The sequence below is a fragment of the Oreochromis aureus genome, linkage group 15 (genome assembly GCF_013358895.1).
Source record: "Oreochromis aureus strain Israel breed Guangdong linkage group 15, ZZ_aureus, whole genome shotgun sequence".
Classification (NCBI taxonomy): Eukaryota; Metazoa; Chordata; class Actinopteri; order Cichliformes; family Cichlidae; genus Oreochromis; species Oreochromis aureus.
The window spans coordinates 38,773,674-38,800,897 of record NC_052956.1 but is presented as its reverse complement, the minus strand read 5'-3'; the positions used below and the strand labels follow the sequence as shown (position 1 = coordinate 38,800,897).

Genomic DNA, 27,224 nt, shown 5'->3' with positions numbered 1-27,224 from the left:
AATTCTTTATATCTCACTTAAAACATAAACGTATGCAATCAATACAAATAGGTTATACATTTGGCTCTGATCATGTGAAGGACAGTTATTTTTATTTGAATGTAAATTTTCCTGACTTCAGATAATCATAAATGGATACATAAATACATATTTCAAATATTTATACTGGAAAAAATGAGAGCAAACACTATCACACGTTTTGAATACAATATTAACAGAAAGTTGCTTTTAATGAAATGTTACATTTTATATCTTATCAGGGGAAATATCACAGTGATGTTTATCAATCCAGTATAATATCAGCAGCATGTCCTGATACCCAGGAGCTGCTGTCAGTGGTCAGACATCCAAATATTTTAGGGGTGTCAACTTATTTATGGAGCAGCAGTCCCAAGAGTCCATATTCATATTTATGGTGCAGGAGATTTATCCTAAAGCACCTGAAAGGTCACGCTTAAGTGTTTTTATAGATTAGCGATTTTAAAATGGCCCCTCAGAAAAAGATCTAAAATCAGCCCTATCTTCATAAAATTCCTCACAGTAGGGGCTTGAAAGTTTGCAAAATTCCTATTAAATCTGGGAAGGTCAGGTGTGAGGCCTTTTAGGAAATGCTATGAAATCACCCTATAAAGTCTGTTCAATAGACATATCTTTAATACTTACGTGTGCTACTTAGCAAGAAAATCAGAAAAACTGTAAAATTATATCAAAGTTTCAGATAATCAGAACAAAATTTCGTTTCTAACTACAGGGATTTAAAAACAATGTGCTGCACAATCCGGGTGAACAGAAATGATCAGATGCAAAATTCAATCCAAGAATTATAACTTTATTAGGACTCATTCTTTCACTTTGGTCACCACACGTATGGTAGATGCAGAATGTCAGTGTATTTTATATCAAACAGCCAAAATCTAGGTCACATCCATGTTCTGAAGGTTAAGTAAATATGGTTTTAGTTGGAGTCAGTCTCACCAGCTGCAGCTCACAATGCATGATTTGGTTCCTTGGCATCACCACACATGCAGTGATAGTTTACTGGGCGTGAAACTAATGAATGTCACAGAGAACGGGAGCTTTTCAATGCTTTTAAAAAAAAAAATGCTCCAGATGTACAATCATCAGTGGTGCACAGATGCTACCTGAGAACCAAACCACACACCGTACCAAGAGATTCTCAGAGCTGCATAAGCTGGAGACGATAAGGCTCGGGTTGTTTGAAAAGGAGAGATGAAAAAAGCAAATCAGAATTAAACCACTATGTATTCTGTCAAAAGTAAAAGGAAATGTAGCATGAAGAAAAAAAATTCACAGAAACTAGAAAAAGAATCAGGTTTCCCAATTAACATGAGCTGGGGAAAAACCACTGAATACCCTTCTGACACTAGAGGCAACTCCAAATATAACATTTAAAAAAAAGAAGAAGAAAAAAACTAAAAACAAAGTTGGCTAAGTTTGTCTAATCAGTGTTTTCAAAAAACCCAAAAGCCTCAAAAAGGGTTTTCCTAGTGTTCAAGACAGCACGAGCATTGCATTTACATTTATTTATAAAGTGAACATGCTGCACAAAGTATATAAAAAAGAAAACAGGCAATCTCACCATTTAAAACAAAAGAAAAAAAAAGACCAACTTCGCCTAAACTCTGTAGGCTTTTATCCTGGGATCATCTCCAGCATTTCAATACAGACATTGTACATTTGACTATAATTTTAATCTTGCATTCAGAACTGATACTGTATGTTACAATATGGGAGTAGGTGGACAAAAACACTTTAGATCAGCATAAATTAACAAGTGAACAGTCCACTGGAACTATATAGCTCTCACAGTATTGTCTGTAGATTTAAAAGTGTCTCAAAACGCTTGTGGGTTCAACAGACTGGACATTTCAATTCTCTCTAAATCTTCTGACAAGTATACATCTCACTCATGTACACTTTCCCTCCATAAATGACAACCTTTATTTTCATTCTGAGCCATAAAAATCAAAGATTTGACGATGATGCCATTGTGGAATTAAGTGTCAGCAAAAAGGGCGGTGTTGGTTAAAATACCCCCCCACCCACCCCCGCCCAGCCCACCCCACATCATGATAAACCACTGAGTCTACCAGAGACCACGATCATAGCCTCAGTTTGACTGTGAGTACAAATCCGGTTTCCATGAAAATAATCCCCTTTAATGTGACGTAAACACAGTATATATTCAGGGTTCTTCCTTTTTTTCTTTTTTTAAATTCCCCCCATATCATCCAGTATTTATTTTTTTAACAAATCAAAGTTAAGTCAGACAGTTGCACTTTTAACACAGTTAGATTCAGCAATGAAGACTGAGATTGGCGATCCATTGGCAAAACGGTTACAGCGTCGGAGGTTTCAGCCCGTACTTCCTCGCCACTTCTGTCTGGGCGTAGGCGGCATCACATAATGAGTATAAGTGGGCCATCTCCATCTCTGACTTCGCTAGGTTAATTGCTTTGTTGAACATCTCTATCGCCTTGTCAAGATTGCCCCTGTGAAAAGAAAACACTCCAGTTATACCAAGCACTTGAAAAATGTGTAGATTTGATCATTTTTACCACCACAGGAATTTTTTCCCAGGGACTGTGTTTCCATAGCAGTCATCAGAGTATTAAGTTCTTGGAGGAATCATTCTTTTGGGAGCTGCAACTTCACACTCGGCTGTGAACTGCTGCAGTGCGAGGTGGAGGCCACCACCTGCTAAAGCCAACAGAACCACATCATCTAAGAAAAGCAGAGATGAGATTCTGAGACCGCCCAAGTGGAAGCCTTCCTTCACTTGGCTACACCTAGAAATTCTGTCCATAAAATCATGAACAGAATCAGTGACAAAGGGCAGCCGTGGTGGAGTCTAACACCCACCGAGAATGAGTTCGTCTAAATTGTCGGCTATGCACACCAAGCTCTTGCAACAATTGTATAAAGATCGAATGGCTCCTAGCAACGGGCCAGACGCCCCACGACAGGCACCCAGAGCTCAGTACAGCAGCTTCAGCAATAGAGGCGCTCTCAGTCTGTTCCTGTCTCTTTCAGAATGCTGCTGAAGCTCTGCCGGAGATGGGAGTTAAAGATCTCGCAGACCGGGGCCTCTGTCAGGCATTCCCAGCACACCCTCACTATAGCATTAGGCACGCCAGGTCTGTCCAGCATCCTCCCCCTTCACATGATCCAACTCACCACCAGGTGGTGATCAGTTGACAGCTCAGCCCCTCTCACTGTTGTTACCCACATGAGCGTTGAAGTCTGTCAGTAAGACGACAGAGTCCCCAGGGGCTTGAAGAAGGCCGGATACACTGAACTGTTGTTCAGGCGAGTGCAGATGACAGTCAGCACCCATTCCCTGACCCAAAGGTTCAGGGGAAAAAAAACCCCCTCTTGTCAATCGAGAAAAGCCCCAATTTACAGGCAGCAAGTTGAGGGGATACTAAGATACCCACCCACCCCAGCCCACAGCCTCTCACCACAGGCAAGTCTAGATTGAGACAGAGGCCGTTTATCAATGCCCAAGTACGCGAGTACGTACTCGCGTACTCGGTGAGTACGTACTCGCCGAGAACGCACGGGAGTACGTACCCGCCGAGAACGCGAGCACGGACTCGTGATTTGTACAGTCGGAACACCAGCGTACGTGATGATGTCACAGGTCCGGAGTTTTTACTGCCGTCCCCTCCTAATTTAACTGTGAGTAACATGTTATGAAGCTTAACTTTAATCACAGCCAAACCGGTTTACTCAGGAACAAATAAAACACTGAAATAAACCAAACATTAACATTTAGAAGTGATCTAAGTGACTTATATATCATTTTTAACCTCAGTAGTGAAACCTCTATTAATAAAAATAGTGTACATGTACATACGTGTACATGCCTTAATAAAAACAAGCAGGTGAGATGTTAGAACGCTTTTATTTCTATTCTAGTGGACACTCAATACTATAGACAGCTGCTGGGGTTTCTTTAACCTGAGTAGTGAGAAGACCGCGAGCGGGGGGATGTGCGGGAGTCCGCTGTTGAGTTTTGGACGAAATGCATTCTGGGATATTTAGCTGTCCCAAGTCTACACCGATGCATGCTCGATAAAATGGGCGGATCGAGAACACATCCGGGACTTTTTCGCGTTCTCGGCGTGATGCGTACTTCAAATTGGAACAGTACTTGGTCTCCGACTGATGACGTATCACGAGTACGCGAGAACGCAAGTACGCATATTGATAAACGCCCAGAGTCAAGCCCCTCTGCAGGAGACGGGTTACAGGATTACAATATTTCCTATTCCTCCTTTCCCGCTGTTGATCCAGGGGTCATAACATTAACAAGGGCTCATCCAGACCCAGGATTCTGTCACACCTGAAGTCAGAATCAGATCCTTAAAACCTCAAACATGAGGTTTGTAACACTTCAACCAGCCTGTTCAAAATGGTACAAATATATTCCTTTAGGGGCAACACAAAAGCACGCAGCACAGCAGCTGACTGCTTTCTCTCAATTAGTGTTTTATAAAGAAGAAAAAAAGCACACTATGTGACTCCTTAAAACATCTTGACAGAAATACCAGCACGCTACCATTTTTAAAACATATCTTTGTACAACTGAAAACATTACAAAGCAGCAGATAAACCCTCCCTGGGAATAAACACTCAGATGCTGTGTGACTCACCTTTGAACTTCAATGGTTCCCATGGTTTCATAGGCAAAGTCACATTTGTTGTCGATCTCAATTGCCTTACTGATGAGGTCGAGACCCAAGTCGAGATCCTGTTTCCACTGAAGCTGCAACAAACTGGAGACAGAGTGAACAACATGTCACATTTACACAAACAAATCAGAGATATTATATGGATCAATATGGCCACATAACAGGGGAGAAACCCTTACCCCTTGTGGACATATGTTGTAGCATTGTCTGGTTCCAGTTCAATACACTTGTCGTACATCTCATCGGCTTTTCCAAATTGCTGCTGATCAGTCAAAGCCTGAGAAGTACACAGGTAAAAACGTGCCAGCCAGGCATAAATACCATCCCAATAGGATTATAATGCTTTCACTAAAAATAAATCACTGCACATATTTCACATTTCCATACAAATCTGGGAAATGGTAAGGATTTATGGGTATTTTGAATACATATCGTAAGGAGTTGGCCAAATCAAGATAAGCAGTTTTGTTACTATAAAGTATTACAGAAAAAAAAAAAGACTGCAAATAAGTATTAAAACAGAACAGAAACACATGGTATTACTATTTCATGTGTTAATGTAACACTACAGTCTCTTGTCACATTTTGTTTATATCCATCTCCATCCGAGCATACCTGAGCGTAAAGAGCGTAGCCCTCTGCACATTTTGGAAACCTCCGGATAACATCTTCAAAGCCATCCATGGCTGTCTGTATTTGTGAAATATTGCTTCCAGTATATGCTTGTCTGTACTGAAGGACAGAAGAGTCAAATGAAAGTAAAAAAATGGCACAAATAATCACCATATGATCATATAATGAATAGAAATAATTAAACATTTAAGGCAAAAAAAAAAAAATCAGGCAGTTACAGACAGCAGGAACTGGGATGGTCAGACCATTGAGAGGAAACTGAAAGTGATCAGTGAAAAGTGGGATATGCTCGAGGACCAGAGAGCAGGTTTTTCAGGTTTTATCTCAAACATGAGTTGTATCCAAACTTTTAAAGACTTCTGGTATATCTTCCAGGTCTCCTCAAACTGTTAGCCATTGCTGCTATTTTGGAAAAGTTACCCTAAAATTCTCTCTTCTATTGTGACTTTATATCAGCCGTCCAGAACCTTTTTTGTGCCACGGACCGGTTTAATGTCAGACAATATTTTCAAGGACCGGCTTTTAATGTGTCGCGGATAAATACAATAAAATAAAACGATACGACCAAGACAAAAACTGTGCTATTTTGTAAATATAATAATAAACGCAACTTCACTGTGTAATAGTGTAACTTTATTAGCAGCGTCCTCCTGAAATGCACCAACAACATTGAGAGCAATATCCTCCTCTCTGCCCCTTAATACTCTCTGGTTGCTATGGTAACACGTAAATATTTCTTTCAAAATAAGACAAAACTACAACACGGGAAAGACCCAGGGAAATGATAAAAACCCTGAAAACCTTAAATCTCACACCCGAGCCTCAACTCTTGCGGTCCGGTACCAAACGACTCACAGACCAGTAGCGGTCCGTGGCCCGGGGTTTGGGGACCACTGCTTCATAATATTATATACATACTACTGTTAAATATAAAATATGTAGATTACTCAGACACACCATCTAAAGGCTTAAGGAACCCTGCACTGCCTTGTTTTCCCTTTTATTTTGTCACCACCACTTTTGGACTGCAGGGTGACCTGTGAAGTTTGTATGTGTGGAGTTCTGCCTACACAGTGCTGGTGTGTGCAGGTTCTGAATCAGTGCTGCTGTGGACTGATCTTTCCAACAATCTTACCTTCTGTGATTTTTGAATAAAGAAGACAAATTTTCAGATAGTGGTTGAACCTGTGCATTGTTACATATGAAGAGTCGCACTGCTTTTAAATTTGCCTTTAGCTGGTTACTTACAAGGGCAAAGCACTTCTGTGCCTGCGCCAGAGCAGAGTCAGGCCTAAGCAGGATGCACTGATCAAAGTCTACCACTGCCTCATCCACCTGGTCCAGCAGGATCTTCAGCTGAGAGAGAATACATGCATAACTGGATGTTAGCAGTTGTTACCATACACCAAATCAAAAAGCAGGTTACCAGTTTACCCTCACTCGTACCTGGCCCCTGTGATGATACACATCAGGGTTCCGCGTGTCGATCTCTGCGGCCATGTTGAAATCCTGTGTAGAGAGCACTGGCTGCTGCTGCTGCATGTACATGCTTCCACGCTTGATCAACGCATTGGCCCTCAGCTGTAAAGTTCAGATAAGAGTACAGAATGCTTTTTAAGGCTCCTGAAAAGAAATGGTTTTTGGAGCATACAAGTTGTGTGATCCTAAAAACAAGCATGCCCCAAAGTCACAACTTGTTTAGCCTATTCCACTTAGCCCTATTCCACTTAGCCCTATTCCACTTAGCCCTATTCCACTTAGCCCTATTCCACTTAGCCCTATTCCACTTCTGGGTAAAACCCAGTTTGTCAGGCAAAATTCTGCAAGAAGTACAATAAAATTACCCGAGACCTTTATTTGACTTTTCAGTCTTACAGACTATCCAAATAAACAACCAAAATACCCCAAATAATAAATCGTCTGTACCTTCACGTTGGCGTCCTGCATGTTGATGACCCGATCCAAGTCAGGCTGAGCAGCAGTAGAGTTTCCAATCAGAAGGTAGAAGGTGGCGCGCAGCAGCAGCGCCTCAGCAGTGTATCTCCCTCCTGACTCGATCTCCTTGGTGCATTCGCTGATGATTTTGTCATAATTTTCCTCTTCCATGTACTGTTTTGCCTTCAGGTACCCAGAGCTAAGCATATAGGGAAAACTATTACTACAGAAATGTCTCCTAATAAGCACACACCACCAGTTTTTAAATTAGTATACCATGACAACTTTAGTCAAATTAAGCCCGCTTGCTTTCGTTAGTCAAAATATGTGCGACAACATGCAGGTTAGATTTTAATTATTCTTCTCAAAAATGGTGCCATAAATAAAAAAAAGTTTGGATTAAGAAGATATGCCAACCTCTCTGAGACCTCTGCTGCCTCGCCCTCCTTATCCTTGTCTTCATCTTTCTTCTCCCCCTTCTGAAGGGGCTGGGAGATTATGTCATCTGTGAAAGAGCTAAAGTACGACTTGATGAACTGAGGCGACGGCATCATTGGCTCACGGTTCTGCATTAAAATGGTTTTTGGAAAAAGAAAAAAAAAGTTCAATGTGAAGATAAAGGCAAAGAAAACTGAAAGGAAAGTGTCTGAAACTGAACAAACACCTTGTACTTCTCTTTGGCCTTCTCCTTCCCAAGCTGCTTTAGCACCTTGTCTGCTAGCAGCATGCTCTGTTGGTTCTGGAAGGCCTCGAGAATACACACCGCTGTGACATCTGGAGATGACAGGAGAAAAACGCAGCAAACTGTCAATGAGAGCTGCACCTTAAAAGTTAAACTTGGAACAAACATTTTTATAAAAACATCTCACCCTCTAGACACTCCTTCCTGTTTTCTAGTTTTTCCAGAGCTTTAGCCCTCCTGAACAGAGCCTTCACATAGCGTGGATTCAGCTCGACAGCCTTACTGCAATCCTGTACCACCTCTGTCCACTTCATCTGAAATCAAAGGTTTAGTTTGGTTTTAATTTGAAACATGCCTGCTGTGTCTTCATGAGAGGTCACTTTAACCTCTCGCTGAGACAAAATGAGATACTTTGTGTATCTCAGTCTTCAAACATAGAAGAGAGGAAAGTTAAGATTCAAACACAATCTGGTAAACATTGTCTAAAGAACACGAACCATTTGCTTCTGCAGGAGCCGACAGAAACCACAGTTTGTTTCATTTAGTATGCCATCAGGGTGTGAGAACAGCAGGACTTTTTAACATACACTAAAGCCATTTTAAGTCCAAAGGAGTCCCTTACCCAATCAGCTTAACCTAGTGAACATCTCTGGGGACAATATCTAACTGAGAACAGTAATAACACTTAAACTGAGGTAGCTGGAGCTCAGTGTACACATTATGCTTCTGGAAATGTGCCTTTAATTATTTTTAAACTCTACAACAACTTCTGCATAGTTTACAGGATGTTGTGCCAACCTGCTGTTCGTAGGCTGCAGCTCTGTTCTGGTAAAACGTTGACAAATCCGACTTCTGCTCTGTGGGGCACAGAGCAATGGCCTCTGTGTAGCACATTATGGCATTTTCATACTTTCCAGCTTTGAAGTACTTGTTGCCTTTGTTCTTAGATGCTTGGGCTCGATCCAAAGGACTCTAAATGAAAAAACAAAGAGAGAGAAAGACAATTATCATTGATTTGTCTCTAATGCAAACCAATAAACTGGACACGTGACCAAGGAAACAAAACAATTTACAAAAGCTACGCAACAACTGACCGACAGTCTGAGGTTTGTTGAACAAATTGGTGAACTGCTGCAGTAATTATTGACACCAAGCGCACACTCAATGCCTGATTATGCACTAAATGCACTCTACATAACACCAGCATACAACCAGAAACTTTAAGTACATGCAGTTAATTTCACACAAAACCTCAGTAGCATGCAGAGTCTTGGTACTTTCACTCTGGATGCGTCCTTTAGCTAGAATAAATACAGAACTCTTATCTACACTACTGCACTCTAGAGAGCAATTAGTGTGATCATTTTAGAGGCCTTTTAATTTTAGAAAGGTACAGTCCTGTGCCACTCACAATTTCTTAATATTATACTGGGAAATATGTGGCAGTAAAGTATGTGAGGCAAAAACAGAGCTTGTAAAGTTTGTATGAAAGTTAATATTTAGTATGGCCACAAATAGGACATCAGGGTTGATTATACATATAACCAAGAATGGCTTACAAGCATACTTGACAGAAATATGTGCATTTTCTGGTTATTTACGTCTATTTTATAATCAAAAATGAATTTCTTGCTCAAGTAAATAAATCCTACTTTAAAAAAGCAGTTTAACATATGTTTTATTGAGGTCTTGGTGATTTTCCTGAACTAAGAACAGACTCTTCTACATCTACCTCATAAAATGTTGGTCTTTGACCTATTTCAGTTAGAATTGTCCTACCCATGTGTATTACACCGTTTTAAGATAATGTAAAAACTTTAGTAAGTTGTATATGTAACAGAAAGTAAACTGAAACTGTTTGACATCGGCCAGTTATCTCTAAAACGCACTGGCTTTACCTGTTTTGCCTGCTGCATCACATTAAAGTTCATTACACTGTTTAGCAAATACAGCCCATCACTGAGGACATTGTGGATGACAGTGGACAGTAAATGAGGTGACAGTCACCTTTGGCTGCTAAACTGCCTCTACCTAAAACAGACTCGAACCATCCCCGCCCAACGTGACTTTCTGGGAAAGCAGCCTTAGCCAGCTAAACATTACAGTTACAAAACTCTAACCTCCTTTCAGGTAAATATTGTTACGCGGTTGATGCTTATTTTAGCGCTCAGCATCGGGAATTTTGGCGTCAGATATGGACGCTTTTCAAGTCTTTTGCCGCAAACATTTGCAGCCAGGCATGTTGACCTAGCTACTGTTAGCTCTAGTGCTAGCTCGCTAGCGATTAGCATAAGCTAATCTGGCTCCAGTGGACCGGCTGCTGCCGGCCTTGCGCTGCGGAGGTAGAGCAGCTGCTTAGAGGCGGTAACGTCGGATGTCCTTGACTGTATTTTTATGGCAATGACGCGGTTAGTCAGAAGAGTGTACCCACTGCACGGACACTCATCATGCTAATGTGGTAAGAGTGAAATGAGGGCGGCAGAAGCGTTACCATGTTCTCCTGCTCTCGGCCGGATCGAGATTCGCCGTCCTGGCCCTGCACGGGGCTGGCGCTGCCTTCAGGTGTTTTCCGCTCCCCGGTCCCCTTCTTTTCCTTCGTCCTGCTGCGGTTCCATAGGTAAACCGCCCCGACTCCGAGCACTATGGGAGCCCCCACTAACAGAGCCAGTTGCCACCGGGGTAGTCCAGTCCCAGACTGCGGCTCGACTGGCTTTGAAGCAGCCATGATGTACAAGTGAGCAATAGTTAGCCAGCCAGCAGCACCACCTCCAGCATACAGCGTGACCGAGCTCCGCTTCTTCTTCCCGTGCTCCGCGAGGTCACGGACACCAAGGAATCATGGGATACTAAGAAGAGGGGGACCCACGTGGCTGAGTGTAGTTGCAGTCTTACAGTGAGGATTTGTAGTCCAAACATCGCCAGACCACCAGCTACCGCCTTCCCAGTGCAGTTTGTAGGTTTATTGAACAGAGAGGTTTGTTATGGACCACTGACCACATGGACCAAGCACTTTGTTGACTGATATTACAGCGAGGCCTGCTATATTATTAAGACTTCATAAACATTATTATCAACAGTAAAACATTAAAAAAGAAACAGACACAAAAAGAAAATGATCATTGTTCTGCATATAAATTCACTGCAGCCAGCAGGTGGCGATGCTGCATCCATACACTTACACTGTGCCGTAAAAACTATAATGTACATTAAAGTGCCTAAAAAAGTAATTAGATCACTCGCCAACAAACATGAAAACACAAATATTTCAGTGATCTGTCAAAAGGTTGTTTAAAATAAAAACTTATAGTGTTATTTATTAGGCCTTTACTATTTGCATTATTTTGTAAAACAGTACATTTGAAAATTCATATATAATAATTATATTTTAGCATTAAATATATATTATTCTTATTAAAGCGCTTAAGCAAACTAGTGGATTAACCATAAACACAGAAATAACCATAGAAATATAAAAAACGATTTGGGTAATTATCAGTATTTGGGGAGCGCAAACCTTACACTTGGTGATAATCTAGTACATTTGTATTCCTCTGTGTTTATGCTTATTTGTTAAAAGCCTTTGATGTGAGGGATCCAGGGTTTTCTCTGTGAATTTCACATGGCAGCGTGCTCGGTGCTTGCTGAGATTTAAGGTTTAAGTTTTTGCTGTAGAAAGAAGTTTTCTTCCCACGCAGAGTGTACAGTGGACGTTAATGTTAATGTTAATGTTTTTGTCACTTTTCAAACTCAAAGTAATGTAAGTACTCCCAAGCTTTAAACGCCGCATGGTCGAGTTTTTTTCTGGGATTTTGCACAACCCAGGAAAAAATTAATTATTACATAATTGACTTGGACTGACAATATTATGGATTTTAAGAAAGAAATGAATCTTGCAAGCTGGTTTTTAGATGCTGCTCCAGCCAGCCAGAGAATCCCCCGCCACCCCGCCCCTCTCCTCCATGTGTACCAAGCAGCAAGATGCAGTCTCACCTCGCAGGGTGCCCTTACTCCCCGCAAATAGGGAAAATAAAATAGAATCGGTGCCTATGCAATCCCCAAAATGTGCTGGCATGATGTCGCGGTGGCATGGGTGCGAGCAACTTTTTGTTTCCGATGCCTATGATGACCTCATTGCATTGCTTTTTAACTATTAAGCTGACAAATACATTTGCCACTTTTCTACCTTTTTCTAACTGCTATATATAATGATAACTATATTTGCTGGGTTTTATAGGACGTCAGTGCTGCAAATAAAAAGAAATGTTTAGATCTTGAATTTTTAACTACAGCCTGACTGATGACACATTTTTAGAACTATTGGGGACTTTTAAGGAATAAAAAGTTATGATGTTCTATCCGAATATGTGGAAATAAATACACCATTACTAATGTTGTTTGTCACTGGCCAACCAGTATACCAGTTGGGCTCCAGTGTTGTGTGACGTGTTTTTTTTTTAAAATCATGGTTGAACACTGTATAAGATATTTTTATGTTTATTCTTTTGAAGGAATGCCACCACACATGTTGGTTTTGCTACATAGATACCTGCTGATTTTCTGTGAGGAAGGGCAAACAGACTGTTTAAAGCTTTGCATGACCGCTGAAAGCTCGGTGCAGTGAACATATGTGTACATTTCTTACATTTATATCAAATTCAGACCAAAAACATATTTATTTTAAGCCTTCAATTAATACTAAATTAAGAATAAGTCAGAATGTTAATTTGCTGCTACAACCTGCTTTAATTTTTTTTATTGTAGCGATGCAACTTTTGTTCATTGTTCACATGGGATTCTTGGCCAACACCACAGCTAGCTGATGATCTCAGGGGCACATTAATTTAGGAGCTAATGAGCCAGTTCTTTCCCTCACAACTTGAGGACTGGAAATATGGACCTAAGTTTGCCAGGACGACAGGAGCACAGCTGCAAATGATTTACAGTTTTCCCTCCTGTCTGCTGGATGCAAGCAGTCGGCTGTGCCAAAATATCAACTTCAGAAGCTCACAGGCGTTCCAGCTCTGATCTGTGGAAGTCATATTTGATATCTGGAAGTTGACTTTGTTGCTCTGTGTTCATCAGTGGACAAATAAGGTTTTGTCACATCCATCATGTTTCTTTGTCCAACGTGAAGTTTTGGAACAGAAATTAGGTGATTGTGTATGCAAGTGTGCAAGCAGCCTTCCAGCATGGCATCATGGCACTTTTACACCGCCCACGAAGGGATCCACCGCTACCAGAGCTGAACAGATAACCAGAGATGCTGCACTACTCAGACTTGAGCTCCCAGAACCGCAGAGTGTCGATGAGGTGACCCCCTCCCCTTAAAACAATTTTTGTTTAGATTCATCCAACCAACTTAAATAACAAATTAGACACACAATAGTGGGTTTTAGTGGAGACTAATGTCCTTATTATTTTAATACCTTCACTGAGATGAAGGTGAATATTCACGTGCAACATAAATTGGTAACTTAATGTGTAATGAGTACTTTTTATTGACATTTTTGTGTTTTGTGGTTTTTGTTTGTTTGTTTGTTTGTTTGTTTTGATACCTGCTGAGCTCATCTTAGTTTTGTTAATGCATTACTGGCTCTACATTATCATTACTGTTTTTTCTTAGCAGCACTTACCCACTTGAACTCTGCGCTCCTCCAGTCAGATGCTCTTACTAGTTCCACGCTCCCAGTTCAAATCTAGCGGTGACAGGGCTTTCTCCATCGCCGCCCCGAGACTCTGGAACAGTCTTCCCTCTTTTATAAAATCCTCTTCATCCTTGGAAGTCTTCAAATTGAATCTGAAGACCTACCAGTTTTCCAAGGCTTTCGGATCTCTCTGACACCACTTTTATTCTGTTTTATCTACTCTGGTCTTTTATCTCATTGGATGATGTTTGCATGTGTAGACAGGTATACATGTATTTTATGATCACGTATGTGTGCTTGTGTGTGAATGTGTACATTTTTGTATACGTATGTGCATATTTGCATGTACACATATTTTTTTTTTTACAAAAATGTATGGATGTCTCACAATGTTTCTATGTTTTCATCTTATCTATTTTAATTCTTTTTATTATATTCCTCTGTTCAGCACTTTGGCCGACACTTGATGCCTTTTAAATGTGCTATAGAAATAAAGATGACTTGACTTGATGACTATATGCTAGATTTCTGTTGCTACCACAACATAGACATCTGTGCAAGAACAGTGGATTTTAGCCATAGTGAGCTTGATGGAGCTCGCTCAGCATAAAAAGCAATGAAGTGGCTGAAATCCAGTGCATGTCATCGACTGTATCTTCACGTCATCATTTCGTTTTTGTCATTTGAGGACGATGATTTACAGTTTTCCCTCCTGTCTGCTGGATGCAAGCAGTCGGCTGTGCCAAAATATCAACTTCAGAAGCTCACAGGCGTTCCAGCTCTGATCTGTGGAAGTCATATTTGATATCAGGAAGCTGACTTTGTTGCTCTGTGTTCATCAGTGGACAAATAAGGTTTTGTCACATCCATCATGTTTCTTTGTCCAACGTGAAGTTTGGCAACAGAAATTAAACATGGAGCCTCCGTTTTACATTTAACACCCTGTAGCTGTCATCTTAGGTGGACGCCAAGCAGCAGGAGATATCAGGAATGTGCTGGTTTCTGTTTAACCGAGGACCCGTCTTCCTCTGACCTCTTGGAGGATATGCTGCATGTATCTGTGAGACTTGGATGTCAAACATAAGGCCCGGCAAAGACACTTTTCCAGCCACTGGATGGCTTTGGGAAAATGTGAAGGATGGCATAAATATTTGGAGTTTAAAATATTTTTTAATTTAGGTTTTATAGCTTCTCCTTCTGATAAAGACTTCCCCCATGGCTATTAATACTATATCAGTTAATTAAATTAAATTACAAAGTACCCTGTTTTTTCACTATTGATGATAGAAACAAAAAATGGCATCTTCTCTGAATTAACCAACTTTTTCATGTATAATTACAGGAGCATCTGGGCACTGAGCTATCAGGGTTTTTCCAGTAATTTCACACATTTCTTCCATTTTGAGCCCAAAGAATCAAGCTGAAATATTTCTTTCATGTACTACAGCACCATTTCTGTATCATGTAGAAAACTCATCTCAGTGATTAAATGTGTAGTTAAACTTCATTTCATTGACTGAAAGGGGAGATTCACTGGTGAACTGTATGTGGCCTGCAACGTAAAATGACTTTGACATCCCTGCTTTATAGGATCATGTGTGATCACGTGACCTACAGACGCCTCTGTGGCGTTTGTTCCTTATATTAGTAACTGGTCCAGGTTTTTATCATTTCAAATGTTTTACACCGACACATTGATGTCCAGAGTTTCTTTGACATACACGGGAACATTTTATGTTATTATGTTATTTTTTCTGTGTAAATCTAGTTTCTTAACCACATTATGTTTCGGCCCTTTCCGTGATCACTCGTTCACTCGTAGATTGCGCACCTGTGCCGCCTCAAAGCCATTTCCTGATTGGCTGACTGAAAGCGTCGTGGTCTCGCGGAGCACACGAGCAGCAGAGCAGAGTTTTCTGTGACTCTCTGCTGGAGCTGTCCGGCTTCCCTTTAATAATATCCCTTTCTATCGGGTTTGTTTTTCTTTAGTCAAAGAGATCAAATTATTGGTGAAGACAATTCAATAATCGCTGGATATTGGTGGGGATATGTGCCTTCCATCCATGCCAAATCTACGCCCTTGGCATGATGGTTGTGTTGTCTTACAGCTCTGTCATAACTCAAGACATTATAAAAGAGGAGAACCTCAGAGATGACCTGAGGTATTATTTCATGAGTCCCTGTGAGAAGTACAGAGCCCGAAGACACATACCCTGGAAAATGGGAGTCCAGATCCTGAAAATCATCATGGTCACCACACAAGTATGTGCACTGGGGTTTATTGTATGTTGGGAAAGACCAGGAAAGAAGCAGTGCTCAGAAGGGGCTTCCTGGAACTGTAATCTGTAATCGAAGGCATGTAGCCAAGAGCAGTGTGTATATACACATGCTTACACTAAGGGTCCTGCTTAAAATGGGAGAATAAAGGAATATATTTGTGTTTGTCTTTATTTTGCTGTTCAATTTGTATTGTTTCAGAAGCACATGGCCCTAAAACAACAACAAACTTCTTTAAGGCACCTTATCAGTATCTCACGTAATGTAAAGCTACTATAACGTGTTTTCCACCTCAAAAGGAATCAGATGCGTATATGTTCAACTCTCCTTTCTTGTTTTCCCCACAGCTCGTCCTTTTCGGCCTCAACAACCAGCTGGTGGTTTCCTATAAGGAAGAGAACACCATGGCACTAGTCCAGTAGTTACATAATTTATTTTAAAAAGTAAAATAATTTTGGAATTAAATAAGCTTAGTTTGATCACCTAAATGAAAAAATAATTCGCAATATTTCCAAGTTGTTCAAAACATAACAGCAGATGCACTAATGCCTAAAACCACAACTAAAAATGCAGGTAACATATTCATTGCTTTCCTTGTAGGGAGATTACCAGAATGAAGCAGGCCAGGGGTGCTGCTGGGGTATCAGGAGAGGTCGATGATGATGATGACTTCCAGGTTGTTCCTGTGGAAAGTACCAGTGAATATGACAATGAGATCGTCAACATGCATGAACAAAACATGCACAAACCCCAGACACTTCTCATCATCATCTAAATGTTGTACATATATATTTCCTTATTTATGCACATTTTGTATCCAGGACAGTTGACAAAGCTCATCTTATGGCCTAAGTTTGGAGCCTTCCAAAGAAACTATACATTTGCCAGTCTGTACATAATTATCCAATCTTCTAAATTGTTTGCCTGTCAGCTTTTAAGTGCTAAAACTCTTCCTCAATGCATCTTTGGGCTCAGGGGTGACCCTTTAGTCTGCCATCTTTAGAAAGAATTTCAGTCTGTGATGGTGCAAATTTGAGGCTGTTTTTATGCTCATTGTGCGCCCCCTGTCGCATGGCACTGTACATTGATAATGATGTTCCATCCACTGGCACCCATCCATTTTGGCGTTGCACCTCTCAGCTCTTTTTGTAACCTCATGAGTTTCAGTTTTCAGTTTTATTTGTCATATGCAAGTTAGCACAGGGTCAACATTGCAATGAAATGTGTTTGACGAGCAGCAGTCACTCAGCAGCATGGTACAGTAGAAGAAACTATAATACAATAAAATAATAAAAAAATAAATAGAAAAATAGTAAAGAGCAAAATATTAGAGAGACGTGGTAAAAGAGAAAAGATGACTAAATATATATGTATCTATAAATATATGTACACTAGTGATTAAATAAGAAAATCTTGAAAAGAAATATATGACGGGGGCAGATGGGATATTGCACAGGAATGAGCAGCAGAAAATTACAGTATTGCACTTTTTAAATATAAATATCAATAACAATTAAGTGGAGTGACCAGTGCAGATTGTACAGAGTACTTGTGAAGCTGCAGGGTAGCTGCTGAGTGCATCTGTGCTGTGTGTGTTTAAGTGTTGTGGTTGAGGTGTCGTATGGCTTGGTGGTAAAAACTGTTTTTAAGTCTTGTAGTCCGAGCAGACAGACTCCTGTAACGTCTGCCAGACGGTAACAAGGAGAACAGCTGATGTGCTGGGTGGCTGTGGTCCTTGATGATGCTGTGTGCTTTACGGAGGCATCGCTGGAGATAAATGTCCTGAATGGCAGGAAGCCTCATGCCAGTGATTTGCTCTGCTGCCTTCATCCTCTGTAGTGATTTACGGCTGCTGGCAGAGCAGCTTCCGTACCAAACTGTAATGCAGCTCGTCAGCAAGCTCTCGATTGCACACCTGTAGAAATTTGAGGTGATGTTGGCGTTCATGCCAAACTTCCTCAGCCTCCTCAGGAAGTAAAGCCGCTGGCGAGCTTTCCTGATAGCAGTGTCTGTGTGAAGGGTCCAGGAGAGATCCTCAGTGATGTTGACTCCAAGGAATTTGAAGCTGCTGACCCTTTCAACCTTGACACTGTTGATGTGGATGGACTGGTGTTTTCTGACTGGTCGTTTCCGGTAGTCCACTATCATTTCTCTGGTTTTGCTGATGTTGAGAGTCAGGTTATTTTCCAGACACCACTCGTACAGCGCCATCACCTCCTCTCTATAGGCTGTCTCATCGTTGTCTGTGATGAGGCCTATGATGGTTGTGTCATCCGCAAACTTGATGATGATGTTGGACTCATGTTTAGCAACACAGTCGTGTGTGAACAGCGAACATAGGAGGGGGCTAAGCACACAACCCTGTGGCGTACCTGTGTTTAGGATGAGTGATGAGGAGGTGTGCTTACCAACTCGCACCACCTGGGGCCTGTTTGTGAGGAAGTTTAGAATCCATCTGCAGATCGGTGTTCCCAGCCCAAGGTCGACGAGCTTCGTGGCAAGTTTTGAGGGGATGATGGTGTTAAATGCCGAGCTGTAGTCGATGAAGAGCATCCTTGCATATGTATTCCCTTTTTCCAGGTGAGTGAGGGTGGTGTGCGTTGCCAGGGCGATGGCATCCTCTGTGGCTCTGTTTGTCCGATAGGCGAACTGAAGAGGGTCCAGTGTGTCAGGGAGGGAGGAGCAGATGTGACCTTTGACCAGCCGCTCGAGGCACTTCATGATGAGGGATGTCAGTGCAACAGGACGGTAGTCATTCAGACAGGAGACCACTGATTTTTTGGGAACGGGAATGATGGTGGATGCTTTGAGGGACGTGGGGACCACTGACTGCCTCAGGGAGAGGTTGAAGATGTTGGTGAACACCTCTGCCAGCTCATCTGCACACACTCTGAGTAGCCGGCCTGGGATGCCGTCCGGTCCTGGAGCTTTGTGAGGATTGACCTTTTTAAAGGTCCATCTCACAGCTTCTGTTTTCAGAGTTAAAGTTGCAGCCTCACTGTCCTCCTGAGGGTAGAGGATCTGCTCTCTGTTGTCTGCGTCAAAACGAGCATAGAAGTTGTTAAGCTCGTCTGCGAGAGATGCAGTGGGCTGAACACTGACTGTGTTGACCTTCTTGTAGTCAGTGATGCAGCACAGTCCATTCCACAGTCACCTGGTGTCAAAGCTGTAGTAGCTGGACTCCATTTTGTCCCTGTAGTCCTTTCTGGCCTTTTTTATGGACTTTCGGAGGTCATACCTGGCTGCTTTATATGCATCAGCATCCCCGGAGTTGAAGGCAGAGGCCCGTACTTTCAGCTTGGCCCGAACGTCTTTATTTACCCAGGGTTTCTGATTTGGATATATGCGGACGGTGGTTTTAGTGATGGTATCATCCATGCACTTTCCAATATATCCAATAACAGAGTCTGTGAGTTCATTGATGTTGCCATCAGCTGCATCCACAAATATCTGCCAGTCAGTTGTCTCAAAGCAGTCCTGCAGGACCTCCTCAGCCTCACTGTCCCATTTGTAAATAACCCTGGAAACTGGTTTTACCTGTTTCAGTCTTTGTCTGTATGCAGGCAGCAGCAGTATGGAACAATGGTCTGCCTTACCAAAAGCTGGGCGGGGGAGGGGTTTGTAGCACTCTTTGAATGGAGTGTAACAATGGTCCAATGTTTGATCACCTCTTGTGGGAAAGGAGATGTGCTGATAGTTGCGCTGCTGCTGCCACAGCTGGGTTGAAGATGCATTTAAATAACCTTCCAACAAAAGTTATCTTAAGTTAAATAACATACACCATTGCATCTCAGCATTATTTTAATGTGCCTACATCCTACATCCTGTGCCTCTCTAACGCTTTATCCCACCCCATTTAGAGCTTTCTTGGATTTATTTGAATATTCCTTGAAGGCACCAAAACAGCTCTTATAACCTTTTTGAGATGTCAGTCATCAAAACTAAATTACCCATGAGCCTTCAAACTTAAATTGCACACACTTGCATCACGTGGTTGTACAGTAAAGCATTTCCTTTTATGGTCACGTCTGTTAGGCTGTTTTGTTTTGTTTCTGCCTCACCCTGTTATACTACCCTTAAGGCCATGTTTGAGTCAGTGAGGCCAAAGCTGCTTTGTAGTTGAGCCTTAAACTTAGCTAACATTGCAAGCTATAGGTGTCCACCTGTGCTTCTTTTCACTGTCAAGGAATTAACACTGGTTAAGAGTCTGTCTTCTCCCAGCCAGGATGCTCCTTATTGCTTTGTTGTGCAACCTGTTGCTCACTGCCGTGGGCCAGCAGGAGGAAAACGAGTGAGTCGACCCTTACGACATGACCAAGTATGATGCTAGGACCAAAACAATGAGAAAGCCTACTGAGGTTGGGAGATTTTTACTCTGAGTACTGTGAAGCCGTTGTGTTGTCCAGTTCAGACACTTAGTTTGTGTGTGTTTGCAATGCAGCCAGCAAGCTGTGACAATCTGGGCACTGAAAGACGAGAGTACAATCAGGACTCCAGCCAGACTGAGCCGACGCCCTGCAACAAGCAAGTGGAGGACTTAGAGAAACAGGTTGGTGCTTCGAGGTTTTAAATAAGAAAAACTATTTTCAAATTGTCTAACTATATGCCTCCAGGCTTATCACTTTGTTCTAACTGGTACACAAAACATGAACGTCAACCGTGTCTATGGAGGACATTTGAGTAAGGTGAACTCAATGTCATGTACAAGAAACCAGTTTTACATGTTTTGAGCTGTATTCTGTTAGAACGGTGTTTCCCAATCCTTTAGAGCCACGTCACATAGAAAAATCACAAGGCACACCACCAAATAAAAATGTCACAAAAGTATATTTATTATAATATATTATTAAAATCTACTCTTAATTTACATATTGTGAAACCTGTGCCTGTTTAGTTGAACACAAAGCTAATATTCTTGCAGGAGTTGAAGGAAGACACACGAAGGTCTTCCTCAACAGCCCTGAGTCTGTGTTTTGTTTTGTTTTGTTTTTTCTCGTCTTGATATCAATCATGCTTATAAAACCCATTGATGGGTTGTGGAGGAAGGGAGCAGAACTGAAATAACTTTGTTTGCCAGAAATGGAAAATAGTCTGTGTTCTTGTTTTGAAGTCTTGGGTGTTTTGTCTAGAAATGGCATTTACGTTTACTTGGAACCTTGGCTCTGTTTGACAGTTTTTCAGCAGCAGGCATAGTGGAATTGGCTTGGTTGATTCCCCAGTACTTGTGAATCCAATGGCAAGATGAGTTTCATTGTATTATCTTGAGCTCTCCTTTTTTGTTTTTTTCTGACCACTGCTCATACCTTCAGGGCCTTCATCTTAGTCTTCTCCAGGACTCAGGTCAGATTCACTACCGTTTCTTTTCAGATATTTATCCATCGCTATTACCTGCAGCGCTGTCTCACTGGCAGCATAACAATGTACTTTGGTAGATCTTCTTCTGTTTTACTGGCGGTTGGCAACCCTCTTAATTTGTGCAAGATGTTGCACTGCCCTCTAGTGGAAGAGAATTGAATTTTTCTGCCTATTACTACATGCTACTCCCTTAGAGTACCCATCTGGTGAAATTGGATAATCTTCCATGGCACACCTGATGATTTCTCATGGCATACTTATGTGGGGCTGCACAGTGGTTTGGAAATGCTGTGCTATAACAGACATCTGTGGGCAGACAGTGGTTAGCAACAAGACTCAGGTAGGCTGAGATGTTTAAATGATGGTGAAGTGTTATTACAGGGTTCAAAGTGTATCGAGAAGATATCCTTCAGATCATTACACCACCAACCAGTCTTAAAACAGAACCTGTGGTCTTTCCCATAAACCCAGAAGCTTTGACTGGGAAAAAGGAATGTATTCAGTACAGGCACTTCAGATATTCTGCTTTGTCTTCATTCAGATTGAAGATCATAAGAAGACGATCGAGCTCATCTCACAACAGCCAACATGCAGCCCAGTGTTCAAGAGATTTCTTAGCAGACTGTTGAAGGCAGTACAAAGCGCTGGTGTGGTAGGTGGTCATCTCATGTTTTATGTTGAATTATGAGATTTCAGTCGAACATATTGTGCTATCATATTTACTCTCTGGTTTAATAATTTTACAAGTGTGGTGGAAAAAAATGTGCAATTTAAGACACTTCTCCCATTTCTCCCCAGCCCAGTGACTCCACAGATGTCTTTTATGATGCCAAACTCAAAATGTCCAAACAAGCCATGGAGGAGATCCAGGCATATCTGGAGAGTGAAGACAGATGTAGACCAGGTGCCCTGGACAATGCCATCAGTCAGATACTTGTGGATGTTAAACCGCATGATTATGGGTCCTGGAAGTGGCGATTTGAAGACACCTTTGGGGTGGAGCTGCATACATTATTGAAGGTAACCTTAGTCTTTATTACTGTGAGTCCATTTTCTCTGGTTAGAGGCTAACTCCCCCCAAATCTCTTGTCTAGTATTGTCTCCATGAACAAGAAGAAGTACTGTCTGTTGATTTCATGTACACTCAGTATGGTTACATGAAAAGTTGTCAATGCAGATATAAAAACATGTCTGCTATAGAACATTTTCTTTTTAAACCAAATGTAGCTTTTACCTTTGACCCCCTTCTGTTTTGACTTTTCTTAATGCGTCTGCTGTGTTTTATTGGTTTCTATTTTCTGTAACCACTTAAACTGTACTCTGTTCTCCAGATCGGGTTATTTATCCAGCTTATAGTAGTCATCATCGGGATCCAACTGCTTACACAGATCTCCTGGTTTGTGCTGTTCCAACAACTGTTTGCTGTCTGCTTATTCGTCAGTGTTATCTGGAACTGGTTCTACCTGTACAAGGTAAATAGGAGCCCCTGCAGTTTTCAGTGGTTTCACTTGAACTGTAATTCAGTGTTTTGACTGTAAAATAAGATGTTTTTAATAAATATGTATATTTTGTTCAGATTGCCTTTGCTGAGCATCAAAGTAATATAGTGAAGATGGAGGATTTCAATGCAAAATGCACTGGAGTGGAGAAAATGGATTGGATTGACAGTTTGAAAGGTATGCCACTGCCAGTGATGAACAGACATAGCATTGGTATTCTGTGAAAACCTCCTATATCTAAAATATTAACCGGCTGAGAAAAAAACCCTTCCTTTTCCTTTTTATTTTTATTTTTAGAGCATATTAAATATCATTTTGAAATACATTTCACTGCACAGCCATGAGATGGAGAGGAATTTAATGACAAGTCCCTCTGGAGTCATTGTGTAAAATCTGAAGTCTCAGCTGCTTTAATAGTTTTAGAGTCCAGCATTGCTGTTTTGGATATATTAAGCGTATTTAGTCCATACGTCTGCCTAAGCTTAGGCCTGTATTTGATTTCCTGCAGAGTGGTTTAGAAGCACCTGGACTCTTCAAGATGACCCCTGTAAGAGATACTATGAAGTTCTAATAGTTGACCCTCTTTTGTTAGTATCACCAATCAAGGTAGGTCACTCTTTTGAATGTCTGTTCAAGTTATTGAGATTTTGCAGACACATCACTACTAAACACATGATTTAAATTTGTCTACCATTTTGGACATGTGTCAAACATGTTGATAGTGTAGGAGTTTGTGAAGAAGTTGCCAGACACACAGACCTGGAGACTCGCTCACGACCATACGACAACCACTAGTTGTGAGATAAAAAAGTAAAAGTTGGGCCTTTTGAAACATCTTAACTGCAGCACTGAAGCACAACTTTTACTTTGAAGGCAACTAACTTTTTCCAGTTGTGCAACTTCTTGGCTACTGTGGCCACCAGCTGAAAACCAAAGTTGTCACAAGGAGGACTGTGGTACAGCGCCTTCTTTGCACCGATTTCACCCAGCGACCAGTTGGGGAATACACATTTTTCCCTACCAACCAATGTTTAAATCACATCCGATATGGCTGAAACCCTTGCTGCATTGCTTTCTAACTATTAAGCTGACAAATATATTTGCCACTTTTCTACCTTTTTCTAACTGTTATATATTTTTCCCCATGCAAAGTCTTCCTAAACTGTGTTCCTTCGTATGAGTTTGGACTTTCTGTATGTACAGGGAGTGCAGAATTATTAGGCAAGTTGTATTTTTGAGGAATAATTTTATTATTGAACAACCACCATGTTCTCAATGAACCCAAAAAACTCATTAATATCAAAGCTGAATGTTTTTGGAAGTAGTTTTTAGTTTTAGCTATTTTAGGGGATATCTGTGTGTGCAGGTGACTATTACTGTGCATAATTATTAGGCAACTTAACAAAAACAAATATATACCCATTTCAATTATTTATTTTTACCAGTGAAACCAATATAACATCTCCACATTCACAAATATACATTTCTGACATTCAAAAACAAAACAAAAACAAATCAGCGACCAATATAGCCACCTTTCTTTGCAAGGACACTCAAAAGCCTGCCATCCATGGATTCTGTCAGTGTTTTGATCTGTTCACCATCAACATTGCGTGCAGCAGCAACCACAGCCTCCCAGACACTGTTCAGAGAGGTGTACTGTTTTCCTCCTTGTAAATCTCACATTTGATGATGGACCACAGGTTCTCAATGGGGTTCAGATCAGGTGAACAAGGAGGCCATGTCATTAGTTTTTCTTCTTTTATACCCTTTCTTGCCAGCCACGCTGTGGAGTACTTGGACGCTGCAGATGGAGCATTGTCCTGCATGAAAATCATGTTTTTCTTGAAGGATGCAGACTTCTTCCTGTACCACTGCTTGAAGAAGGTGTCTTCCAGAAACTGGCAGTAGGACTGGGAGTTGAGCTTGACTCCATCCTCAACCCGAAAAGGCCCCACAAGCTCATCTTTGATGATACCAGCCCAAACCAGTACTCCACCTCCACCTTGCTGGCGCCTGAGTCGGACTGGAGCTCTCTGCCCTTTACCAATCCAGCCACGGGCCCATCCATCTGGCCCATCAAGACTCACTCTCATTTCATCAGTCCATAAAACCTTAGAAAATCAGTCTTGAGATATTTCTTGGCCCAGTCTTGACGTTTCAGCTTGTGTGTCTTGTTCAGTGGTGGTCGTCTTTCAGCCTTTCTTACCTTGGCCATGTCTCTGAGTATTGCACACCTTGTGCTTTTGGGCACTCCAGTGATGTTGCAGCTCTGAAATATGGCCAAACTGGTGGCAAGTGGCATCTTGGCAGCTGCACGCTTGACTTTTCTCAGTTCATGGGCAGTTATTTTGCGCCTTGGTTTTTCCACACACTTCTTGCGACCCTGTTGACTATTTTGAATGAAACGCTTGATTGTTCGATGATCATGCTTCAGAAGCTTTGCAATTTTAAGACTGCTGCATCCCTCTGCAAGATATCTCACTATTTTTGACTTTTCTGAGCCTGTCAAGTCCTTCTTTTGACCCATTTTGCCAAAGGAAAGGAAGTTGCCTAATAATTATGCACACCTGATATAGGGTGTTGATGTCATTAGACCACACCCCTTCTCATTACAGAGATGCACATCCCCTAATATGCTTAATTGGTAGTGGGCTTTCGAGCCTATACAGCTTGGAGTAAGACAACATGCATGAAGAGGATGATGTGGACAAAACACTCATTTGCCTAATAATTCTGCACTCCCTGTATGTACAGTTTTTTAACCTAGACACGCTTCTGTTTTTTAGGCAATCTTATTTACCATCACAACCTTCATCACAGAGCCACTGAAGTACTTCGGTATGGGATTCAGTGAATTTCTTCGAGTGCTCCTCAAAGATCTTCCGGTTACCCTGCAGATCCCAGTCCTGCTCACTACCATGCCTGCCACTGCGGTAAAAACTGTTACCTTATTCACATTATAGAGCTCGCTTTCTATGGATGGATAAGATTAATAGAACAGGTCTCTGTCCAGAAGAGCGCAGTCCTAGAAACAGAAAAGATGCTGCACAGGACCTTCAAGCTCCAAGGCCTTTTTTATGTATATCTTCTACAGGTGATTGTGTATGCAAGTGTGCAAGCAGCCTTCCAGCATGGCATCATGGCACTTTTACACCGCCCACGAAGGGATCCACCGCTACCAGAGCTGAACAGATAACCAGAGATGCTGCACTACTCAGACCTGAGCTCCCAGAACCGCAGAGTGTCGATGAGGTGACCCCCCCCCCCGGCCTTTTAAAACAATTTTTGTTTAGATTCATCCAACCAACTTAAATAACAAATTAGACACACAATAGTGGGTTTTAGTGGAGACTAATGTCCTTATTATTTTAATACCTTCACTGAGATGAAGGTGAATATTCACGTGCAACATAAATTGGTAACTTAATGTGTAATGAGTACTTTTTATTGACATTTTTGTCTTTTGTGTTTTGTGGTTTTTGTTTGTTTGTTTGTTAGTTTGTTTTTTTGTTTGTTTGTTTTGATACCTGCTGAGCTCATCTTAGTTTTGTTAATGCATTACTGGCTCTACATTATCATTACTGTTTTTTCTTAGCAGCACTTACCCACTCGAACTCTGCGCTCCTCCAGTCAGATGCTGTTACTAGTTCCACGCTCCCAGTTCAAATCTAGCGGTGACAGGGCTTTCTCCATCGCCGCCCCGAGACTCTGGAACAGTCTTCCCTCTTTTATAAAATCCTCTTCATCCTTGGAAGTCTTCAAATTGAATCTGAAGACCTACCAGTTTTCCGAGGCTTTCGGATCTCTCTGACACCACTTTTATTCTGTTTTATCTACTCTGGTCTTTTATCTCATTGGATGATGTTTGCATGTGTAGACAGGTATACATGTATTTTATGTTCACGTATGTGTGCTTGTGTGTGAATGTGTACATTTTTGTATACGTATGTGCATATTTGCATGTACACATATTTTTTTTTTATTTTTATTTTTTTTACAAAAATGTATGGATGTCTCACAATGTTTCTATGTTTTCATCTTATCTATTTTAATTCTTTTTATTATGTTCCTCTGTTCAGCACTTTGGCCGACACTTGATGTCTTTTAAATGTGCTATAGAAATAAAGATGACTTGACTTGATGACTATATGCTAGATTTCTGTTGCTACCACAACATAGACATCTGTGCAAGAACAGTGGATTTTAGCCATAGTGAGCTTGATGGAGCTCGCTCAGTATAAAAAGCAATGAAGTGGCTGAAATCCAGTGCATGTCATCGACTGAATCTTCACGTCATCATTTCATTTTTGTCATTTGAGGACGATGATTTACAGTTTTCCCTCCTGTCTGCTGGATGCAAGCAGTCGGCTGTGCCAAAATATCAACTTCAGAAGCTCACAGGCGTTCCAGCTCTGATCTGTGGAAGTCATATTTGATATCTGGAAGTTGACTTTGTTGCTCTGTGTTCATCAGTGGA

General features: G+C 41.3%; 2 protein-coding genes across 3 annotated transcripts; one reads left to right on the top strand and one right to left on the bottom strand.

The window, feature by feature from the left end:
• Positions 1 to 808: 808 nt before the first annotated feature.
• tomm70a (translocase of outer mitochondrial membrane 70 homolog A (S. cerevisiae)) lies at positions 809 to 10,799 on the bottom strand. The gene is made up of 12 exons (XM_031756240.2): positions 10,460 to 10,799; positions 8,767 to 8,940; positions 8,156 to 8,282; positions 7,951 to 8,060; positions 7,704 to 7,852; positions 7,278 to 7,485; positions 6,798 to 6,932; positions 6,600 to 6,707; positions 5,334 to 5,450; positions 4,898 to 4,995; positions 4,680 to 4,802; positions 809 to 2,513 (listed from the first exon to the last, which is right to left on the bottom strand). The coding sequence occupies exons 1-12, from the start codon at positions 10,691 to 10,693 to the stop codon at positions 2,360 to 2,362; spliced, it is 1,737 nt and encodes a 578-aa protein (XP_031612100.1). The 5' UTR covers positions 10,694 to 10,799; the 3' UTR covers positions 809 to 2,359.
• A 4,900-nt stretch (positions 10,800 to 15,699) lies between these two features.
• LOC116333087 (chloride channel CLIC-like protein 1) lies at positions 15,700 to 26,878 on the top strand. Of its 2 annotated transcripts, XM_039599192.1 has the most exons (12): positions 15,700 to 15,875; positions 16,238 to 16,308; positions 16,491 to 16,670; positions 20,112 to 20,248; positions 20,332 to 20,439; positions 21,787 to 21,897; positions 22,044 to 22,265; positions 22,577 to 22,717; positions 22,822 to 22,921; positions 23,253 to 23,350; positions 25,534 to 25,680; positions 25,842 to 26,878. In XM_039599192.1, the coding sequence occupies exons 4-12, from the start codon at positions 20,201 to 20,203 to the stop codon at positions 25,941 to 25,943; spliced, it is 1,077 nt and encodes a 358-aa protein (XP_039455126.1). In that variant the 5' UTR covers positions 15,700 to 15,875; positions 16,238 to 16,308; positions 16,491 to 16,670; positions 20,112 to 20,200; the 3' UTR covers positions 25,944 to 26,878. The 2 variants fall into 2 exon arrangements, with proteins under 2 accessions (XP_039455126.1, XP_039455127.1); XM_039599193.1 differs by lacking the exons at positions 15,700 to 15,875; positions 16,238 to 16,308; positions 16,491 to 16,670 and having other exon boundaries at positions 19,983 to 20,248.
• The last annotated feature ends 346 nt before the right edge of the window (positions 26,879 to 27,224 follow it).